This window comes from Physella acuta, unplaced genomic scaffold (genome assembly GCF_028476545.2).
Source record: "Physella acuta isolate Inbredline_101_S28 unplaced genomic scaffold, ASM2847654v3 ptg001462l, whole genome shotgun sequence".
NCBI classification, from domain to species: domain Eukaryota; kingdom Metazoa; phylum Mollusca; class Gastropoda; family Physidae; genus Physella; species Physella acuta.
The window spans coordinates 491-19,498 of record NW_026732977.1 but is presented as its reverse complement, the minus strand read 5'-3'; the positions used below and the strand labels follow the sequence as shown (position 1 = coordinate 19,498).

At 32.6% G+C, this 19,008-nt stretch overlaps 2 protein-coding genes across 3 annotated transcripts; one reads left to right on the top strand and one right to left on the bottom strand.

Annotated features, from left to right (window-relative positions):
• The first annotated feature begins 230 nt into the window (after nucleotides 1–230).
• Nucleotides 231–1,304, top strand: LOC131928085 (uncharacterized). The gene has a single exon (XM_059283997.1). It carries the CDS (start codon nucleotides 231–233, stop codon nucleotides 1,302–1,304), a length of 1,074 nt encoding a protein of 357 aa, XP_059139980.1.
• A 7,525-nt stretch (nucleotides 1,305–8,829) lies between these two features.
• LOC131928093 (transportin-3) lies at nucleotides 8,830–18,751 on the bottom strand. Of its 2 annotated transcripts, none has more exons than XM_059284009.1 (27): nucleotides 18,572–18,751; nucleotides 17,736–17,825; nucleotides 17,496–17,537; nucleotides 17,238–17,309; nucleotides 16,995–17,068; nucleotides 16,771–16,828; nucleotides 16,474–16,575; nucleotides 15,990–16,136; nucleotides 15,830–15,904; nucleotides 15,590–15,690; nucleotides 15,386–15,461; nucleotides 15,193–15,255; nucleotides 14,847–14,993; nucleotides 14,603–14,710; nucleotides 14,352–14,446; nucleotides 14,099–14,238; nucleotides 13,683–13,874; nucleotides 12,791–12,882; nucleotides 12,531–12,616; nucleotides 12,291–12,351; nucleotides 11,990–12,130; nucleotides 11,766–11,888; nucleotides 11,088–11,182; nucleotides 10,759–10,915; nucleotides 10,379–10,546; nucleotides 9,865–9,977; nucleotides 8,830–9,554 (listed from the first exon to the last, which is right to left on the bottom strand). In XM_059284009.1, exons 1-27 carry the CDS (start codon nucleotides 18,698–18,700, stop codon nucleotides 9,494–9,496), a joined length of 2,808 nt encoding a protein of 935 aa, XP_059139992.1. In that variant the 5' UTR covers nucleotides 18,701–18,751; the 3' UTR covers nucleotides 8,830–9,493. The 2 variants fall into 2 exon arrangements, with proteins under 2 accessions (XP_059139992.1, XP_059139993.1); XM_059284010.1 differs by having other exon boundaries at nucleotides 11,772–11,888.
• Between the last annotated feature and the right edge of the window lie 257 nt (nucleotides 18,752–19,008).

Genomic DNA, 19,008 nt, shown 5'->3' with positions numbered 1-19,008 from the left:
GTTCTGTGTTGTAAAAAAAGATCAAATAATGGACACTAATTTTTTATAATTTTAAAATTTATTTGACGTGACTAAACTATTATACAACGATTCATTCCCGATGAAGAATTCATAAAGTAAAACGTAACGTTTGAAAAAAAGGAAGTTGGTCTCCACAATCAAAAGAAAATCTTGACCATTTTTCTTCCAAAATATACACATATACGAATTGACCAGTCAACAAGAGCGCGATGGTCGAAGACACTTTCAAAGCGAATGTTTCGTCCATCAAAATTTCAATGCATGACAACTTTTCCTTTGAAGTAACAGTGCTGTGCATCTGTCGTGGGGTCGTTTCCTTTCTTGGCATTATAGGAAGTTCTCTGACTATCCGCACCTTCGTGGCCATGGGACTAAAAGACGGAGTGACCTTGTCCTTCCTGTTTCTCTCTGTCTCAGATCTCTTATACCTCATCTCCATCACCGCCGCCTCCGTCTCTTACATATTTCTAAGCATCGAGCTGCTATCCCATTTCGCCGTTTACTTCCCCGTGGACCCGTACGGTGTTAACAAATATTTTATCAATACAGCAAGCGGTTTTTTCGCGAACACCGTCTTGACAATTACATTTTTATCAATAGCCCGTTGTCTAAGCGTAGCCAGGCCGATGTGGTTTAGAAGAGAATTAGGAACCAGAAAAACGGCCGTTGTTTTTATAACAACTTCAGCATTATTCTGTGTCACAACCAGCATCCCCGTACTGTCGTGGATGGGGATAATCCCACTACACGACGCCAGGCTAAACGTGACCAGACCGACATTTTGGATTTCCCCCAACAGGAAATGGGCCACGTACGTCATTTGGCCAGTTCGAGACACCGCACTTCCTTTTGCCGTGCAACTTGTGCTAATCGTGTGTGCTCTGACGATGAGAAAATTCCTCAAGTCGGCCTTGAAGTTTCGCCAAAAACACACCACATCCCGAGTGGTTCCAGCTCTAAGGATCCTCCCCAAGCACCACAGTGTAGACCACACAGGAAAAATTCTCGTCCAGACTGGTGTAACTCTCAGCGGAAAAGAGCTCCAGATTATCCAACAGATGTTTGTCCTTTCTGTACTCTTCATCGTTGCCAGCGTACCCAAGGTTTATTTCAACACAGCCAAACTCATCTTCCCGGAGTTTTCTTTAGATGGGAAGTATGGCAGATTGTACGAGTGCATGGACGTGACCAAAGACGCGTTTCAGATGTTGTATTCTTGTGGGAATACTTTTATTTATTATAGATACAACTCCAAGTTCAGAGCTTTATTTTGGCGACAATAAACCTCCAAGTATTTGCTAAGTGAACTTAACAAATTTAATGTAAAGTAAATACGATAGTGTTACAGTAAACGTTATAGTGTTACAGAAAATGGGATATTGTTATAATCAATGGGATATTATTATAGTCAATGGGATATTATAGTCAATGGGATATTGTTATTCAAAAAAGGATATTGTCATAGTCAATGGGAGGGTCTTGGAATTATTTTTTATTTTTAGTTTTACCACTGAGCCGAAGGTAAAAATAGCATCGTTCCATTTCAGTAATTGTAAAATTAAAAGCATATAAAATATAACCAAATCTAGTATGTGTTGTAGGAGAAACAGACTGATTTTATCTCCTCATTGTAATTGTAATTCCTTGTGTTTTCCTATTCGGCGTGTAATAAAATGTAGAAACAAAAATAGCGTTGGCGGATATAAGCACTTTCCGATTCTAATATCGTTTCAAAAATAGCACATAGACAACCCGTCACTTTTCTCAAGTTGCTGAAATTTTGAAATTATTAAAACGTAATTTAACATAAACCGGGAGTGATCTCCCCTAAACTTTCTCGAATATTCTTATATAAAATAACAGGGGATGGGAACTCGGGCTATAGACAAGATTTTTAATCCATTTTAAATACTTAAAGTTTTAAAAATAGAATAAAATCTCGTAGACAAAAGAATTGCACACCAAGTGAACGCCCAATAAAAAAGCGCATAATAGTGCGCAATATTATTAGTACTTTTAAAATTTACATTAGTTTTTTGAGAAATCCGAAGTAGCGTAAATTACTACTTCCAGTCAACGGAAATTACTCAAAATTTAACAGAAGGTAGAGAATTAGATCTTTTACTTACATGTGAAATTTCATTTATCTATCTGAAATAGTACTCAAGTTATAGACTTTTGAAAAATTCAAAGTAGGAAAAGTACCACTTCCGGTTATCGGAAATCGCTCAAAAGTTGATACGGATCTACGATTTTGATATAATACTTATATATGAAATTTCATTAACCTAGCTGTAACGGTACTCAAGTTATCGTGTTTACACACGGACACACAGACAGACAGACACACACACACGCACACACACAGACATACGGACAAGATTGCAAAATTATGTTTTTCCGTATCAGTGAGGTGTAAAAACGTCGAGATCTGTAAAAATCTCGATTTTTTTTTTTTGCACGATTACAATACTTTCTCTATACTTCGTATATACGAGAAAGTAACAAGGCAACAACGCAAATTTAAATATTAATTTAGGAAGACTTCTTCAACATCATCATCGTTTCCTGTTTGTGCTAGGGACACATGGAGTAGATGACATGTAGCTCATCTTTTCAATGAACTCGGTATACTGGGGGATAGTATAGTCAGCACTATGCCCAGTTGCCTTAGTGTCCCTAACGTGAGTCAGGTACCTATCAGAGCTGGGTAGACTCAGAGACGCCCTACACACCCAAACTCCGGATACGAACTCCAGACTTTCGAGTTAGCCGTCGTTAGATCTACTATCCAACCACGCCGTTCTTATAGTCTTCACTGGTAGTTTATGGCCAGGAAACGAGTATATGTGTTAGTGTGATGCTGTGTGTAGTGTTAATGGGTGGAAGTGGAGCTGCAAAAAACAATGTCAGGTAAAACAAAACATTGAAAAATATCACGCTGTATAAAGACAGGCCCACGTCAAATTTCCAAATGCGTGGGTTTTTTTTTTCAATGTGCGGTGCAGAGTTTTTGGTGTGTTCGCATACCTATGTGTACGTGTCTCTGTTTGAGTTGTTTTCTTTGTGCGTATTTCCGCTGCACATTTTGTGCATACATATTTTAAAACATTCAGTAAAGACATGCTGTGTTTGTATTTAATTTTTTATTTAATATTTATAAAATTAATGTTTCTTATTTAAGGTTGGATGATGTGAGGGGGGGGGGGGGGGGTCACACATTTTAGTTGTTAAATAAACTGTATTGTAGTGAGCAGTAGCGTACGCAGGGGGGGAGCAGGGGGAGCGGCCGCTCCCCCTCTGGCCATTTTCAGCAAAGTGGCGCCTTTTAGGAAACTTTTAAAACTCAAAGTTTTAAACAATTATATTTGTTAAAAAAAATATTTTTGGTCGGCACATCTATGTAAATCACAAGATTTCTTTTCATGCAGCCATTAAGCATTATTGTACTTGTCTAGTAGTGTCTACGTTTACAACACGTATTAACAGCTGCATCAGTTTGCAATTCTAAAAATAACCATTACGATGCATTTAATGTTTAAAAAACCTCTACGGGTTGTACCACTTGGCAAGAGGGGTGTTAAGTTTAATGCAAGTGTATAATGTATTTGCTTACGAATAATTGAATTAGAAAATGTTATACATAAAACTTCACACAAAATTACTTTATATATACAGTTTGAATCGTGTGATTAATTTTTTTAAAATTACAATACATAAACAAATACAACTGATGTGGCACCTCTATTTAAATTTACTTATGAGCAAACTGCGTAGTGGTGGGGCGATAGTGATTACGATTACAAATTTTATGAAACAGTTACAACCCCCCTCCTTCATGGACCATGGACCCCTCTGTAAAAACAAATATTGTCATAATACCACTGCTACTTATTTAAATCTATTTCTGTAATATATATTTGTGTAATATATATTTGTGTAATATATATGTATATTTAGAACAGTCATCTAAAAACTTACGCTATGTTCACTCTGAGTTGGTTATCTCCCCCCCCCCCCCCACACCTCACCACCACAATTGTGTAGAGCGACATTAATGTCACACCTAGGTATACACTGGGTTGGATAATTGACCTAAAGTGACCGGACAGTGGTGAATAAAGTTGTTTTGACATTTGTAATTAAATGTGTAGATATATACATATTTATATTAAGAGAGTGATTATTTCCCATATTTCACTTGTCTTAAATAATTTCCCAGGAATTATTATGTAAGAAATTTTTTTTACAAGAATTACAAAACAGATTGTGTTACGTTCATTGTTTTTGGTTGTAGTGTGTGAATATTTTTCTTTTGTTTAGATTGATACAATTTTTAGCGCAATTTCCATTCTGGAGAATTGCGTTTATTAACTCGTCATTTCTGGGAATGGATGGATGAATGAATGAATGTATGGATGTATGAATGTGTGTCCGGGCTTTAAGTCGTATCTCCTCCTCAACGAAGCAATATCGATGACTAGTTACAAAAGCAATTATGTTAAGCAAGTTACGAGGATGAACATAGGCCATACAAATTCCGGGTTTCTTACATGGATTTCCCGAAAAAGCCAAAAAAAAAACCTCGAAAAAATGCAGTTTTTGGCCCATATCTCGGCAACCAGACCACTTAGCGACTTGAAACATGTACCAATCGATTCCTGCCATAATTTAGAACAATATTGCCGAAGAAAGTTTTCAAAAATATCCTTTCGTTCGGTCACAAAATGTTTTTTGAATTAATTAAAATTTGGACCGAATTAGTAGGCATGTTTTTCCAACCACACCACACGCGTCATCACGTTCAATAGCTGCGCCATCACGTTCAATGGCTGCGACATCACGTTCGGTAGCTAGGCGCGCAATGGTTTTTAGTCATGTTACTCTATTGTAAATAAAACATGTAAAATACTGAAATTTTTTTTTATAAAAAACGTTTTAATAACTAACCAGTGGTTTTACTAACCCTGCTGTTGATTTACGCTACGACAGAGCTATTTTTAGATAACATAAGGAAATTGCGCTAAAATTGTCACTAGACTTTTTTTAATTACTTGTTTTTTCAATTTTACATCATAGCGAAGTAATGACATACAGCTAGTAATATATATATATATATATATATATATATATATATATATATATATATATATATATATATATATATATATATATATATATATATATATATATATAATACACGTATATAGAACGTGTTAAAAATTCGGCGCCTTTTTTTTGCTCTTTTCGCTCCCCCTACAACGAAAACCTGGATACGCCTCTGGTAGTGAGCGTTGCTTAGACTACACTTTGATTGCTAGTAATCTCCAGTAATAGAAAATATTTTTAAACAATTTAAAACCTTCTTTTGTCTTTCAAACTTTTTTTTAACAGCCTAATTTAAATCATTTTAAATTTTATTTCATTAAATAAATAATTTTGCAACAAAACTTACATCGACTATTTACGTAATCATAATGCTTTTAGTAATTTGGTTTCATTTCACCAAATGAAAAATTATGTTTTTTATTAGTTAATTTTTAAAATATCTTGTAGATTTTACGATAAAACGAGACTCACTGTGGTTTAGATGAATTAGGAACTAGAAAAACAGACGTAATTTCCCAGTCAGCCGTCGCAACGTAACTCCACCATCAATGTATCACTGTTAAAAGTATATATTTTCTATATAAATTCCATTTCGTTCGGGGGGCGGTAACTTTCTTCTGGCGGAGCTCCCCCCCCCCCCCCAAGAGATGCCTGGAAGAAACTCTGTCCACCATCTAACCCAGCTGCTCAAGATAGCCACACCCCCCCCCCCCCCAATTGTTTCTGCCATCACTGTAGTTCCGCCACTGCACTATGTTATTATGAAAGTTTCTCTTTATTATCTTGTACGGACACCGGTCATTTCAAATTAGTAGAAACGCCATTTTAAAAGCGTTGTTTTTAGATAAATAAAAGCATTCGACTGAGAAGTGGCTCTTGACTCAAGGGAAGTAACACCATCGCACACACATGACGTCTATATTTTGTTTACATTAATTCAAACAGTTGTCAACTTAGCTTTATACATTTAGAATTCAAATATTGTTTTTTCTCTAGTTTGATAAAGTATAAGGAGGGGGACGGGGGAATAACTTAAAAAAAAAAATTGACATGAGTATAATATTCATTAAATAATCTTCAAAATGAACCAGGTTCAGATGAACTGGAGAGCCAGTAAAATGAACATACACAGTGCACATTCTGCAATTACTTACCTTATATATATATATATATATATATATATATATATATATATATATATATATATATATATATATATATATATATATATATATATATAAACATTAAATCAAAGAATGATGTGTTATGAACTGTGTACTTTTAGTTGTTTTTACTTTCTCGTATATACGAAGTATAGAGAAAGTCTTGTAATCGTGCAAAAAAAAAAATCGAGATTTTTACAAATCTCGACGTTTTACACCTCACTGATACGGAAAAACATAATTTTGCAATCTTGTCCGTATGTCTGTCTGTCTGTCCGTGTGTAAACACGATAACTTGAGTACCGTTACAGCTAGATTGATGAAATTTCATATATAAGTATTTTATCCAAATCGTAGATTCGTATCAACTTTTGAGCGATTTCCGATAACCGGAAGTGGTACTTTTCTTACTTTGAATTTTTCAAAAGCCTATAACTTGAGTACTATTTCAGATAGATAAATGAAATTTCACATGTAAGTAAAAGATCTAATTCTCTACCTTCTGTTAAATTTTGAGTAATTTCCGTTGACCGGAAGTAGTAATTTACGCTACTTCGGATTTCTCAAAAAACTAATGTAAATTTTAAAAGTACTAATAATATTGCGCACTATTATGCACTTTTTTATTTAGCGTTCACTCGGTGTGTAATTCTTTTGTCTATGAGATTTTATTCTATTTTTAAAACTTTAAGTATTTAAAATGGATTAAAAATCATGTCTATAGCCCGAGTTCCCATCCCCTGTTATTTTATATAGAAATATTCGAGAAAGTTTAGGGGAGATCACTCCCGGTTTATTTAAAATTGTTTTACATAAGAAATAATCTGACAATTCTAACATTTGCTCATGGGGGCAGCACACAAACAAATGATAAAAACACAGGGATACAGAGGCAAAGATTTATTACATTAATTAGAGGCATGTGCCAAAATTATTCTAATACATAATAGGTAAGTACATAGGAACAAAAAAAAAAAGAGGGGGCGGCGGGGGTGAATCTGTTGATTTGAGCCTGCTAGTGATCACAAAAAATTCATGAAAAAAAAAATTTGAAAACATTTTAAATTGTGATTTTATATAGGTCGGGCCTACTTGTAAATTTTTTTTAAACTAATGTATGAAAAAAAAAATGTATTTACATCTGTTGATATTTCACTTGACTTAAAAATAAGGCAGCTTATTCAAATGGTTTTCAACATGAACAATACTGAATTTATCAGGAAATTTCTTAATTTTTTTTAAACCTATCTTTGTTACACAGAATGAGATTTTCATGAATAAAGAATTTCTCATTGACAATAATTTAATTTTTTATACACAATAACAACTGTACATATGTACACTTTTTTGAGTTACATCTAAAATATCTACTGTCCAAATTTTGCAAAATTAAACAATTTTCTTTTCATTCAATTGTAGTTCTAATCCTTGTAACAGGCTCTGTGTTTAGAAATTCATTTTTAATCATGATATGGAGCTTTTTAAAAAGGTGAAATCACATAGTTTCTGTCAAAACTATTTTAAACACTTTATATTATGTACTATGTTTGATAGGTACAATCATCTCGTCAAAATTGTAAAATCTGGACAGGCGGAAATTTTTTATTTTGATAAAAAAATTTAGTACAAAAATCTATAGCCCCCTACTTGTTAGATAAAGTACTGCTGGTATTATATCATAATAATCATATGAAAACTTATTAATCTTAAGTCTATTGAAATACTGAAAAAACTATTTTTAAAATGAGCAGGCAGAATACTAATGTTATAGTTCATGATTTATTTTTTAAATTTCAAACATGCATTGTTTTAAATACCAGTGTTTAAAAAAAATGGAATAATAATGATAAAAAAATAAGCTAAATAATAAAATCAGCAATATACAATTGACAAATACATTTTTATAAAATCAACTTTTTAAAATGTAAGCTAAATAAAAATGTTGCCGGCATGCACAATTTGACCCATATTTTGAGCAATGATAATGCTATAAAAAAATCAATTGAGTTTTTCATACTTTCAAAATGATGGTAAAATAATGAGTGAAAATTTTCACAAATGCCACCAAACTTCAGTATCTGACATACATTCATATTGATTTTAAGCCTAGAAGTAATTCAATCAACTACATGTTTTAGTAATTGCATATTTTTTTCAGAGTCACAAACTTCCAAAGGAAACATTACAAAAAAGCTTGCAGCTTCAATCATTATGTTTACATCAAAGTTTCTACATTAGTATGTAACAAGAAATACACACAAAAAATTCAATTGCACTGACCATTACTTATAGACTCACTGCTCTTGGTTTATTAGTTTACATCAACATGCCCACACCACTACATGTCATTATTGTATTGAGAACTATAACAATTTTTAAAAGTTCAACACCCCCCCCCCCCCCTTCACCCCAGTGAAGTCACCTATTGTAAACTGTACTATTTTTCTTTTCCAGAATAAGTCAAATAATCTAGCCCTGTTACACATCATTTGGTAACATTTGCCCCCCCCCCCCCCACTGTTGATGAGAGATTTCTTTCAGCACACACATGAGTCTCACATCCTTAATTACATGTAACCAAAAATACATCATACATACATGTACACAATTCAGCATCCAATTAGTTGAAAACTTTACAAAAAAAATGTACAAGTAAAATAGTATAGGAAAACCCTGAATGAACCAACCTAATAAAAAAAAAATCCCCATTTACAATGGGTCATTTATGTAACAACCTGCCTTCTTCACAACTTATTTTTCTTAGGATCAACTTCTTTAACCAGTTCTCGATGCCAAGTTCCCCATACAACTCTTAAAAAAAGATACAACTACTGCAAGTCAAATGTTTGTTCTCTAGACAACCATAGGAAAGACTACAAAGGCTGACAAACTGGGATTGGAACCCACACCACTTGATGGACACCTGATAGATAGCTACCAGGCTACTCATGGGCGCCACCTGTGTTTGCCATAGCTATGCAACAGAGGTAGAGCAAAGATAAAAAATACAGCAGCATCAACAACTGTCACAACAAGATCATCCTCTCCGTAATGTGTGTGGACAACTAATGCAGCAGTTATGCCATGGACTTTATTATGAAGTGACATATATTTTTTCTTCAGCCCAGAGTGTGAAAAAAAAACCAACAAATGATCAATAAGCTAATGAGTGATATCACAGTCTAAAAACAAAGCTAACACTATCTGTATAGGCGGCAGAAATCCCGCACTGCACTGCTCATTTGCTTTAAATCTTCAGCACTGTGAAACAACAGAAAAACATTTACAACAAAATGCTTATTATAATTATATTATTATCAAACCTTTTTTAGTATTTTATTAAATAATCTCTAATACAATCTTTGATTGAGAGGAGACATTATTTATCATTAATTAAAAAGAAATTAAAAACAAAACAAAATATTCCACGCATGTTTCTTCAAGAATGAGTATTGTAGGTTTCTCTCTCTCTATTATTACCCCTTCCACTTCTTACAGAGAGTATTCTAAACTCTAAAAATCACCAAAACAAAACGCCAACTGTAAAGTAATATCTGAAAGCACAAGTCACCTGGTACAAGCTCTGTGAAAGTCCTCCAGCTGTGTCTTGGTGGCTGTGACAGCACCCCCACTGCTCTCTGTAGGTAAGGCTTTCAGTGTGTGCTCCAGCCATACACAGAATGTCTGCAGCACAAGGTTTGAGAGAAAATAACTCAGTCTCTCATGTCTTACAATATACTTACATTTAAATTATTTAACTTTGAGATATTCTGTTATAATAACAGGTTAGCACAGGTTATATCATGATAAAAAAAACTGTTACAATGAAGAGAAGACATTCCCAATACCCTTAAATCAAAGGATCTTATTGAAATGATCTGACAATACAGTCTTAAATATAAACTACTCATCATCCTTGAAGTGCAGGGAGAAAGTGACAATTCTTAATGAGGCAGTTGTTATCTTTGCATCTTATGATAATGTTCATCCAATGTATAATATAATTACAACTACTATTAAGACTGGATTGTTAAAAAAAAAAAAAAAAAGAGTTCAAATATAACATAATTTTCTAGTAAACTTACTGGCCTATCCATAATCATCAGCTCATAAAGCACTTCACTGACATCAGCTGACATAAAGGTTGGTAGACAGAACAGGCAAGCATTGACCAGCGCAATGACCAGAGGTTGTCCGTGGTCATCTAGAAGTTTCTTTACCAAAGTCCTGCGAGCTGGGAAGTCATCTCTTGTCTGTAGACAATATAAAATGTGTTAGATCTAACTTCAACAATAACATATGTTAAGTAAGATCAACATTAATGAAGGAGAAATTATAGAAGGTAAAGTCAGATGAACAAAGGAGAAGTTATAGATCTAACTTCAACATAACCAAAGGTAGTAAAGTCAGATCAACATTAATAAGGGATAAGCAAGACAAGCTCAAAAAATAAATTAACATTTACTTCTTTTTCCCTAAAACACTTGATCATATCAGTGAGGAACTTCATCACTGAAGCATTAGCATCTTTGTGATCCAAGGAGCAGGCAGCTATAGCACAGCACATGATAGGCTTTGCCATAGCACTTTGTAGGAAAGGAACTGGTGCTCTTTGGATGAACCTGTGAGAGACAGAAATAATGTACTGAGAAAACATGCTAAATATTAGTTTTAAAAAACTTAATTGGATCGTTAACAAACTCATATAATCCAATCTATTAAAATACAATTCCATTTAACCTATTTGTAAATATGATAGTAAACTAAAACACTGACACTCCAACTCAGACAAACCTCAAACAAAGTCTAAACAAGTCATCAACTGTATCAGGGTGATTCCTTAACCCATTGTGTTCCTCAAGAATCTTAAATGTGGGACCACAAAAAGCCTGAAACAATAAATTCACACTGTATCAAGAAATAGAATTTAACCATGGAATTAAAAGAATGCATGAGGAAAAAAACAACTAACCCACAAATTTAGTTTACTAGTATAATACTAGTTAAATACACTAGAAATTTTAAAATTTATTAGGTAATAAATTAATTAATTATATATATTAATATATAAATTAATTAATGCAATTAAAAAAATACTATTAAAGAAAAAAGAAAAGGAATATATACGTTTGTGCACCTAAAGCAATAAACCAAATATGTTACTAAGCAATATTACAACATAACACTACAAAACCTCAATAGAATCTACCCTATAGAAATAAAAATTCTTTGTCCTAGCTTTCAGAGTTTAAAAAAGTGTTTTAAAACTGTTGTATAATTTTTCTGCTTACACTGGCTATTAGTGAGTAAAAATGTAAAGAAACCTTTCAATATATTTGATGAAGTTAAAGGCACAGCAAGCTACAAACCAAAGCATTAACTTACTTCTAGCAAATAAAGTGCAAGCCACCTAAAAGCAAGCAGAGTGTGTCTTCACAGATAAAGAAAAAAGAAATGTAAGAAGCCACATACATTTACCTGTAACATATCTAACAAGCCGGGAACACAACCTGCTTCCTTCCCATACTCATCCACCAGTATACTGCCCAGGTAGAGGAAACACGAGTGTTGATGGGTTTGGTACAGGCCAACCATCTGTAGAGACCAGATACAAAAGTCAAATGTCTTCATTAAATGGTGGACTGGATCTTGTACTTAAAATAAAACAACAAAGTAGTTGCACTAAGTACACAAACCTGTGTGACTAAAGGGGTCAAGAGGGTCGCTGAATTTTTACCCAAACACCGGATAGCAAATCTGATACATCGACAGCATCGCTCAATGATGCGCACATCAGACTGATACTTTTCACAGGCTCTAGACAGTACCGGCCAGACCTACACAAATTTAACTCTTTTTATAACAGCTTAAAATGTAATTAAATTAATAATGGAAATTAAATACAGGCATTGTTTTAATATCAATCATAGTACTTAAGAAAAAATCATCATGCATAATCATCATAACTTAATATTTGTTATTCATTATTTATTATACCTCCAAAATAACAGCTTGACATGGATGTGTTTGACCATTTGAAACTGATGGATTTGTGTGTCTGAAAATATAAAAGAATCCACTAACTTGACTGCTCATCCTGTGACAACTTGTCTAAATACAAAGTTAACAAGTCTCTGTTGGAACATTCATTTTGTAACAAAAAACAATTATTCAAATACTTATACAACTATATTTTAAAAAAGTAGAACTCATTTCACCAAAAATACTTCATCTTACCTGAATATAGCAGCTAGCCTGTCCAACCAAACAGTGGGATCATTTTGGGAACCCTGTTTCACTGGACCCAGGTCTTGAGAAAGCATCTGTAGGATTAAGTTTCAATTGAAAATAAAAAACTCAACATTGGAAAGTTCTAAAAGCCCATGGCTTAATGAAAGTGTGGTATAAATACATGACTGGTAAGTCTGGATAACTACTTTAATTTAATGTTACTAGTTTTAAAATGAGTACTTGAGTAGAGCAGTAAAGTGGCATACCCTATCTAGTGGAGTTATTTGACAAGCACAAAGCTGACTTAAAGCTTCAGTAATGTTATTAGGTGGCAACCTCCCTAATATTGTAGCAGTACCTGAAACATGGCAACAGTTGTCAGAAAAATGAAAGAAAGAAAGAAACATCGCTTCAGTCTTTTATTCAAAGTTAAAGCTATGTAGTCAATTTTTTTTGTAATTTCTTTAGCAGCTAAAATTTTTTTTAAATGGATTTTTTAAAAATTTGTCATGAACCTTCACCTATGAGATAACTTATTTTAAGAACCATTTGTTACTAATTTCAAATTAAATAAAAAATACACATTGGGACAAAGTGAAGTAATGAAAGTTATTGATTCATCAATAGAATCAATTATTAAACAAAAGATGCTTTCAGATTTAGACAAACACAAACATCAATAATAAAACCTAAAAATTATGAGCTGATTTAATTTACTAATTCAGTTTAAACAGAAGTAAAACTGTTACATGCCTTAGTCAGCAAAGCCAGCAGATTTAGGCAAGAGAATAATAGAAGTTTGGTCTAAAAGCTTTTGTCAGCATAGAAATAATTTCTACACATGCTCAATGTGAGATATGGGATGGTGCGGCCAGTCTGCTAACCCGAAAATTTTGAGTTCAGATAGCAGATTTGAGTTGAAAGACCTCGCGGAATACACCCAGCTCTGATGGGTACCTGACTCATGTTAGTGGATTTTAAAGGAGGCTTGGCATTTTGCTGACCACACTAACCTTTCATGGTCACAGAAACAGATAAATTCTACTTCATCTGCCCTACTGACCATCATGTGATAAGATTTTTCAATACTATAATTAAAACTTTAAACATGAAACAGACAGTAGTTAATATATTTGTACAGTTAGCAGACGTAGCTACCTTTGAGCAGTCCTATTGCTGCATCAGGGGACAGATTGAATGTTTCCATTGATCTCACAATGTGCATCAGTCCTTCAAAATGATTTGTCATGTGGTCTCGACATTGTGTACTTATACTCTGTAAAGCATTGGCAGCTATAGAAGCCAACTCGGGTTGTTGCAGGCCAGCAAGAAGGTATTGAAGAATCAAATCTATATAACATTTTTTTTTACATTAATACATATTAAATACAGTTTTTAATATTGGGAATAAAATTTCTTTTTGAAATAAAATTTTAAAAATTGTATTTAAAAAATAATAATATACTATTGCCATTTAAATACAAAATATGCATAAATTAGTATAAAAGTTCTATACCAAAATATTTATAAAAATAAACTGCAGTGATAGTGAAAAACATCTGCAGAAATCTAACCTAGAAACTGAGCATGGCTTTCAATCCATTCTGAAAGCTCTCCTAGAAGCTGTATACTTGTGTACCTGACTGCTATATGAGTTGTTGGGGGCATATCTAATATTGCTTGAACTACTTGTGGGACTATATCATTCTCTTCACTATGGACAAAAACGTAAAATTACATCAATAAATACACTACATTAAAACAAATAATAATATAATTCTTTGTTTTACACCATCAAAACCTGTTATTAAAATATGTGCGACTTACGGTAATATATTTTTGGCTACTGCAGTCATAACAAACAGGGCTGCTTCTGCTACAGACCAGGATGGAAACTTGGGGGATTTCAAACTTTCAAACATCTGCAAAAAGTAGTTGCATTAACAAGCTTTTATATGTATTCAATCATATTCATATTAATAGTTAAAATCTACGTCAACGTACGCAATTTATAATTCTCAACAAGAAAATGTCTCCTCATTGTAAATCTTACAATATGAATTAAAATGTTTACATACTTGCACAAAACACGATGAAGAACCAGCTATAAACACTACATCTTTTATAAGTTCAGAAACTCTGACTCTAAAATCTCCAAAGTCTCCACTTTCATCTGGTACACCATCCTGGTTAATTAGGACAAATCCACTTTATTTATCAAAATATTTTGTAAAAGAGAATATTTAAAATATACATATAACAGGGAACTAGATTTAACAAACTTTATCTACAAGTATACTAAATAAAGTAAAGCATAAATACATGGTCTTCATCCATATGACAATGTTGACACAAGGCTAGTACTAGGTTCTGTATATATGGTTTAAAAGCATCAGTTAGCTCCTGGTTGTTTCGTTGGTAGAGCTCTTCTGATAATCGATACCAGAAATTAAACGTTATTTCTCCAACCTAGAGAAAAAAAAATAGATTAAATAAGAATTTAAAATGTTCAAAAATAAAAAACAATTGCTATTTATATAATTATGATTATGCTTAAGCTAAACCTGTAAACTGTTGAGCTTTATTTTTGTCAAGTATTATGCGATTACGATTAGTTAAATATTTTTGTAATAATTCAAAATATGATAGAAAATTATTGTGAGCTTACCTCATAAAGATGGTGACCAACACACATTAAAAGTAAATCTAGCAATTGAAATGTTCCTAAGCCCTGTAGATTAAAAAAGTTTTTAAATACTACCTTAACTTTGGACATACAAAATTTAACCCAAGTTAATAGTAAAAAGTTTAAACAACATTAAGTGATATAAATAAACATTTATAAAAGATAGTTTACATACCTCATTTGGTGTAGATAGTAGCATGTGAAACAGTGACTCACTCAACTCTGTAAAAACTCTACAATAATTCAGGCACCTAAAAATGTAACAATGAAGTAAAAATTTGAAAATTTAAAATTATTAGTCAGATATTTATGTTTCTATGACAACCAACTATTGTGCAAAATGGAAGTTCATCATTTAAAATTAAAAAATACAGCATACTTGTCTGATTCCTCATCCTTATCTGCTTGGTGATATGCTGGAACTAGTGTCATGACACCTTGAAACAATCGATGAGCTAACTCAAGGTAATTTTCCAAATCCTTGAATAGAAAGAATAGAATTTTACATATACAAATTATACACATTCTTAAATAAAATACTATAAATTTTCAAAACAAAGTAATTTAGTTGTATGTATATAAAAAAATTAAAATGTTAGAAGATGCCTTTTGTTATTACTTCTGAACAATAAAGTGCAGAACAGATACAGTCAGTGGCAGCTTCATGAAGAAAAGCTGGGCAGTGAACATTGGCCTGGAAAAATAAAAGAAAGTTAACCAAACACGGAAAAAATTAAAATCTATTTTTAATTTAAATGGAATTGGTGTAGCAAACTCACCAGAGACTGAAAAGGATAATTCATAAGCTGTGTGGACAGGAGAACAGACTGTGGTAAAGCTCCAACAGAAAACCAACTTCCCATTACTTTAAATGTCTTGCTGCGAGCTCTTTGATCTCGTTCCTCCTCTCCTGAAGCACTTAGGTTCTAAACATTTATAATAAAAATATTTTAAATTTAAATGAATATTCAAATAATTACTTAACTTGAATTCTTGCACTTTATATTATCAATATAATCATATTTTAAATACATACTGCAGGGAAATATTTGTCGACTTTTTAGAATAGCTTTGTAAGTTTGATATAATAACCAATTCAATGAAATTTAATTTTTAAAAAAAATTAAGTCATCATTTGAGCCCAACCAATCTTTATATGTCATGAATTTGCTAGTTCATTAGGGAATTTAACTTAATTTTAAAAAGTTAAATTAATTTAGAAATAAAAGCATTCATTCACAGAAATCTGCATGTAAGCTTTACCACATGAGTTAACAACTGAATTATTGTTGCACTGGCTGCAACTAATTCCTCTGTTATTTCTTTACGCCGATTGGCTCCAAGGCGCAGGGAACGACTATTTATCTGCAAAACAATGCATCAATGTAATAGCAAGTTTTTTAAATAGTAAACTAAAACGTATGCATTTGATATATTTAATCATGTAACTATATAACTTTAACAAAAACTCATTTAATGTGTAAGTTAAGTTGAAACAATTATAAACATAATATAAATAAGCATAAAGAGAAGAAGACATACATGCAAAATTGTTATTACCTCTTCTGGTAGCACTGTGAGAACTTCAAGTAAAAAACCCATATGATCTTTACTGAATCTGCACAATAAAAGTAATTTCATTAATGAACTTTACAAGAATGAGTATTATAGTTAATACATTTTTGCTGATGTTTAGAATTCTAAGCCTTAATACATTTGAAATGACATAGTTATCTACAGCAATAAGTAAATATGGCTGATAAACAAATACCAAATAAATATACCTGTCAATAAAGTCTAAAACTGCTGACTTCCATGTGGCCATTTGAAGAGCTAAATCAGCCAATGCGAGCGACAACTGTATTATAAAATTTTAATAATATTAAACTTTTCATTCACTTAACATTAATTAAAATAGATAAAAGTTTGTGAATGAATGTTGAAAAAAAAAAACCAACACAACAAAGAACTATTTTAAAACAGAAAGTCACATTAAAAAAAAATGTTAAACAAAAGCAACAGCTGACCTGTGTTACAATAACAGGCGGAGTCCCTGGTGCAATTTTTGAAGCATGTTCAAGTAAAGAGTCTCTCAAAGACTGGATGAATAAAAATAGATTTAAAGATGAGAATGTCACAAGCAACAAGTATATTAACTCCATAAAAGATCAGTTTTATAACTACACTACAAATGAAAATATTGTACAATGTTTCTCATATGTTTTAATGTTTTCTTGAGCATCAGTATTAAAAATCAAACCAAAAAACAAACAAACAATAAATACCTGGTGTGAATCTGCAGGAAGTTCATGAAAAGCATACTGGATCTAAAAAAACAAAGTTAGTAAGCTAGTATTTAAGTTCTGTTCTGAAAAATAAAATTGAATATTAATCTAACTAAAAATCAGTATCATTTACATTTTCATATTTATTAAATTTTTAAAATTATAACTTTACTGTTCGTGTGTACACCATCACTAAACCCTTTATTTAAAAAACAACAACTAAGTGTTAATAAGTTATACTTTAGTCCTCATAGTCTGTGCTGCGAAATAGCAGGATTCTAAACTCTGATTCATTCTCAACAACTGGTCAGCTATCTGCCATGCAAAAACCTAAAATGAAAAAAAAGGATGATAAGCTAGCCAGCATTAGTGAATTTGGAAATATATTTTAGCTGTTTTAGGCAACAATAGTTAGGCTAAAACAGATCTATTTTTAAATTAATTAGACCAGCCCCTCCCTCAGAGTTTTGTGAAATAAAAAACAACACAAGATTGAACTTGTTTTTTTCTAAGGTTATATATGTGCACTGTCAACTGTACTTCTAACAGGCTGTTACTTAACAGTTCTGTAGAACTACATAGAATGTAAGGTGTCTTTTATGCATTATTCTGTGCTGTTTCTGGACCAATAGTAATGGATAGGCCTATATAAAAGAATTAGGAAAGTAAATGAATAGGCACCCTAAATGCATTAGTTAGGCCTATTTAGTTAGGCCTTATGTTTAATTTAGGATTATTTGAATAATGCAGACATGCTTGCTTTAGATTACCTCATGCTTTTTGTGGTTTCTTTGGGGGGGGGGGGGGAAAGCTAAGGCTAAGTTGATAAATTTGAGTTCCAGAAATTCATGGCCATGCAACTGTGACTCACTTTCACAAAGTTTAAAGTGCCTTCTTAATCACTTAGATCTAGGCTTGTTATAGTTTAGATAAATATTAAATTAAATTGCTATTCATTAAGTCGGAATCTTGTCTTCCCATCATCACACGTTCTTGTTTTCAATGACTTCATCTTCATCATTCATCCATCAGTCTGATCAGGAATCAGACTACTAAAAAAAATATTGAAGTTTTACCGATTTCTGTAATTCGCCAAGCCATACAGAAGCTTTTTCCTTTCCAGTAACATCTGGGTTATTATATAAAGCTTGTAATGCCTGGTTAACAGTATCCAAAGAGGGGGCTGTATCCATAGGAAAAGCCATTGTATTATTATTTTTATAACAAATCGCTATTTCGCCAACTTCCACACCGGCTATAAACCGGAAGTTCTAAATGTATACGAAGATCCGCAGCAAATATATCTAGATCTAAATGATTCATCGAAAACGCAAACCTAACTTAGGGCCTAGAAACTTAGAATCTACTGTAGGTAGTCTAGACTGTAGGCCTAGTCTAGTATTCTTGTTTTATGGTTAGGCCTTTAGCAATATTATTTCAAATAATAGACTAGATGCTAGACCTAATGTAACGAAATGAACAGTTTATTGAAAAATGCGATTTTCGCTAGTTT

Excerpts from the sequence above, each read along its gene's own strand:
- LOC131928093 (XM_059284009.1), bottom strand. The coding sequence starts at position 18,700 with ATGGCTTTTCCTATGGATACAGCCCCCTCTTTGGATACTGTTAACCAG. Across the intron at positions 12,131-12,290 it reads GTCAAGCTGTTATTTTGGAG|GTCTGGCCGGTACTGTCTAG; the intron begins GTATAATAAATA and ends AAATTTGTGTAG. Across the intron at positions 9,978-10,378 it reads TGATGATTATGGATAGGCCA|ACATTCTGTGTATGGCTGGA; the intron begins GTAAGTTTACTA and ends CTTGTGCTGCAG.
- LOC131928085 (XM_059283997.1), top strand. The coding sequence starts at position 231 with ATGGTCGAAGACACTTTCAAAGCGAATGTTTCGTCCATCAAAATTTCA.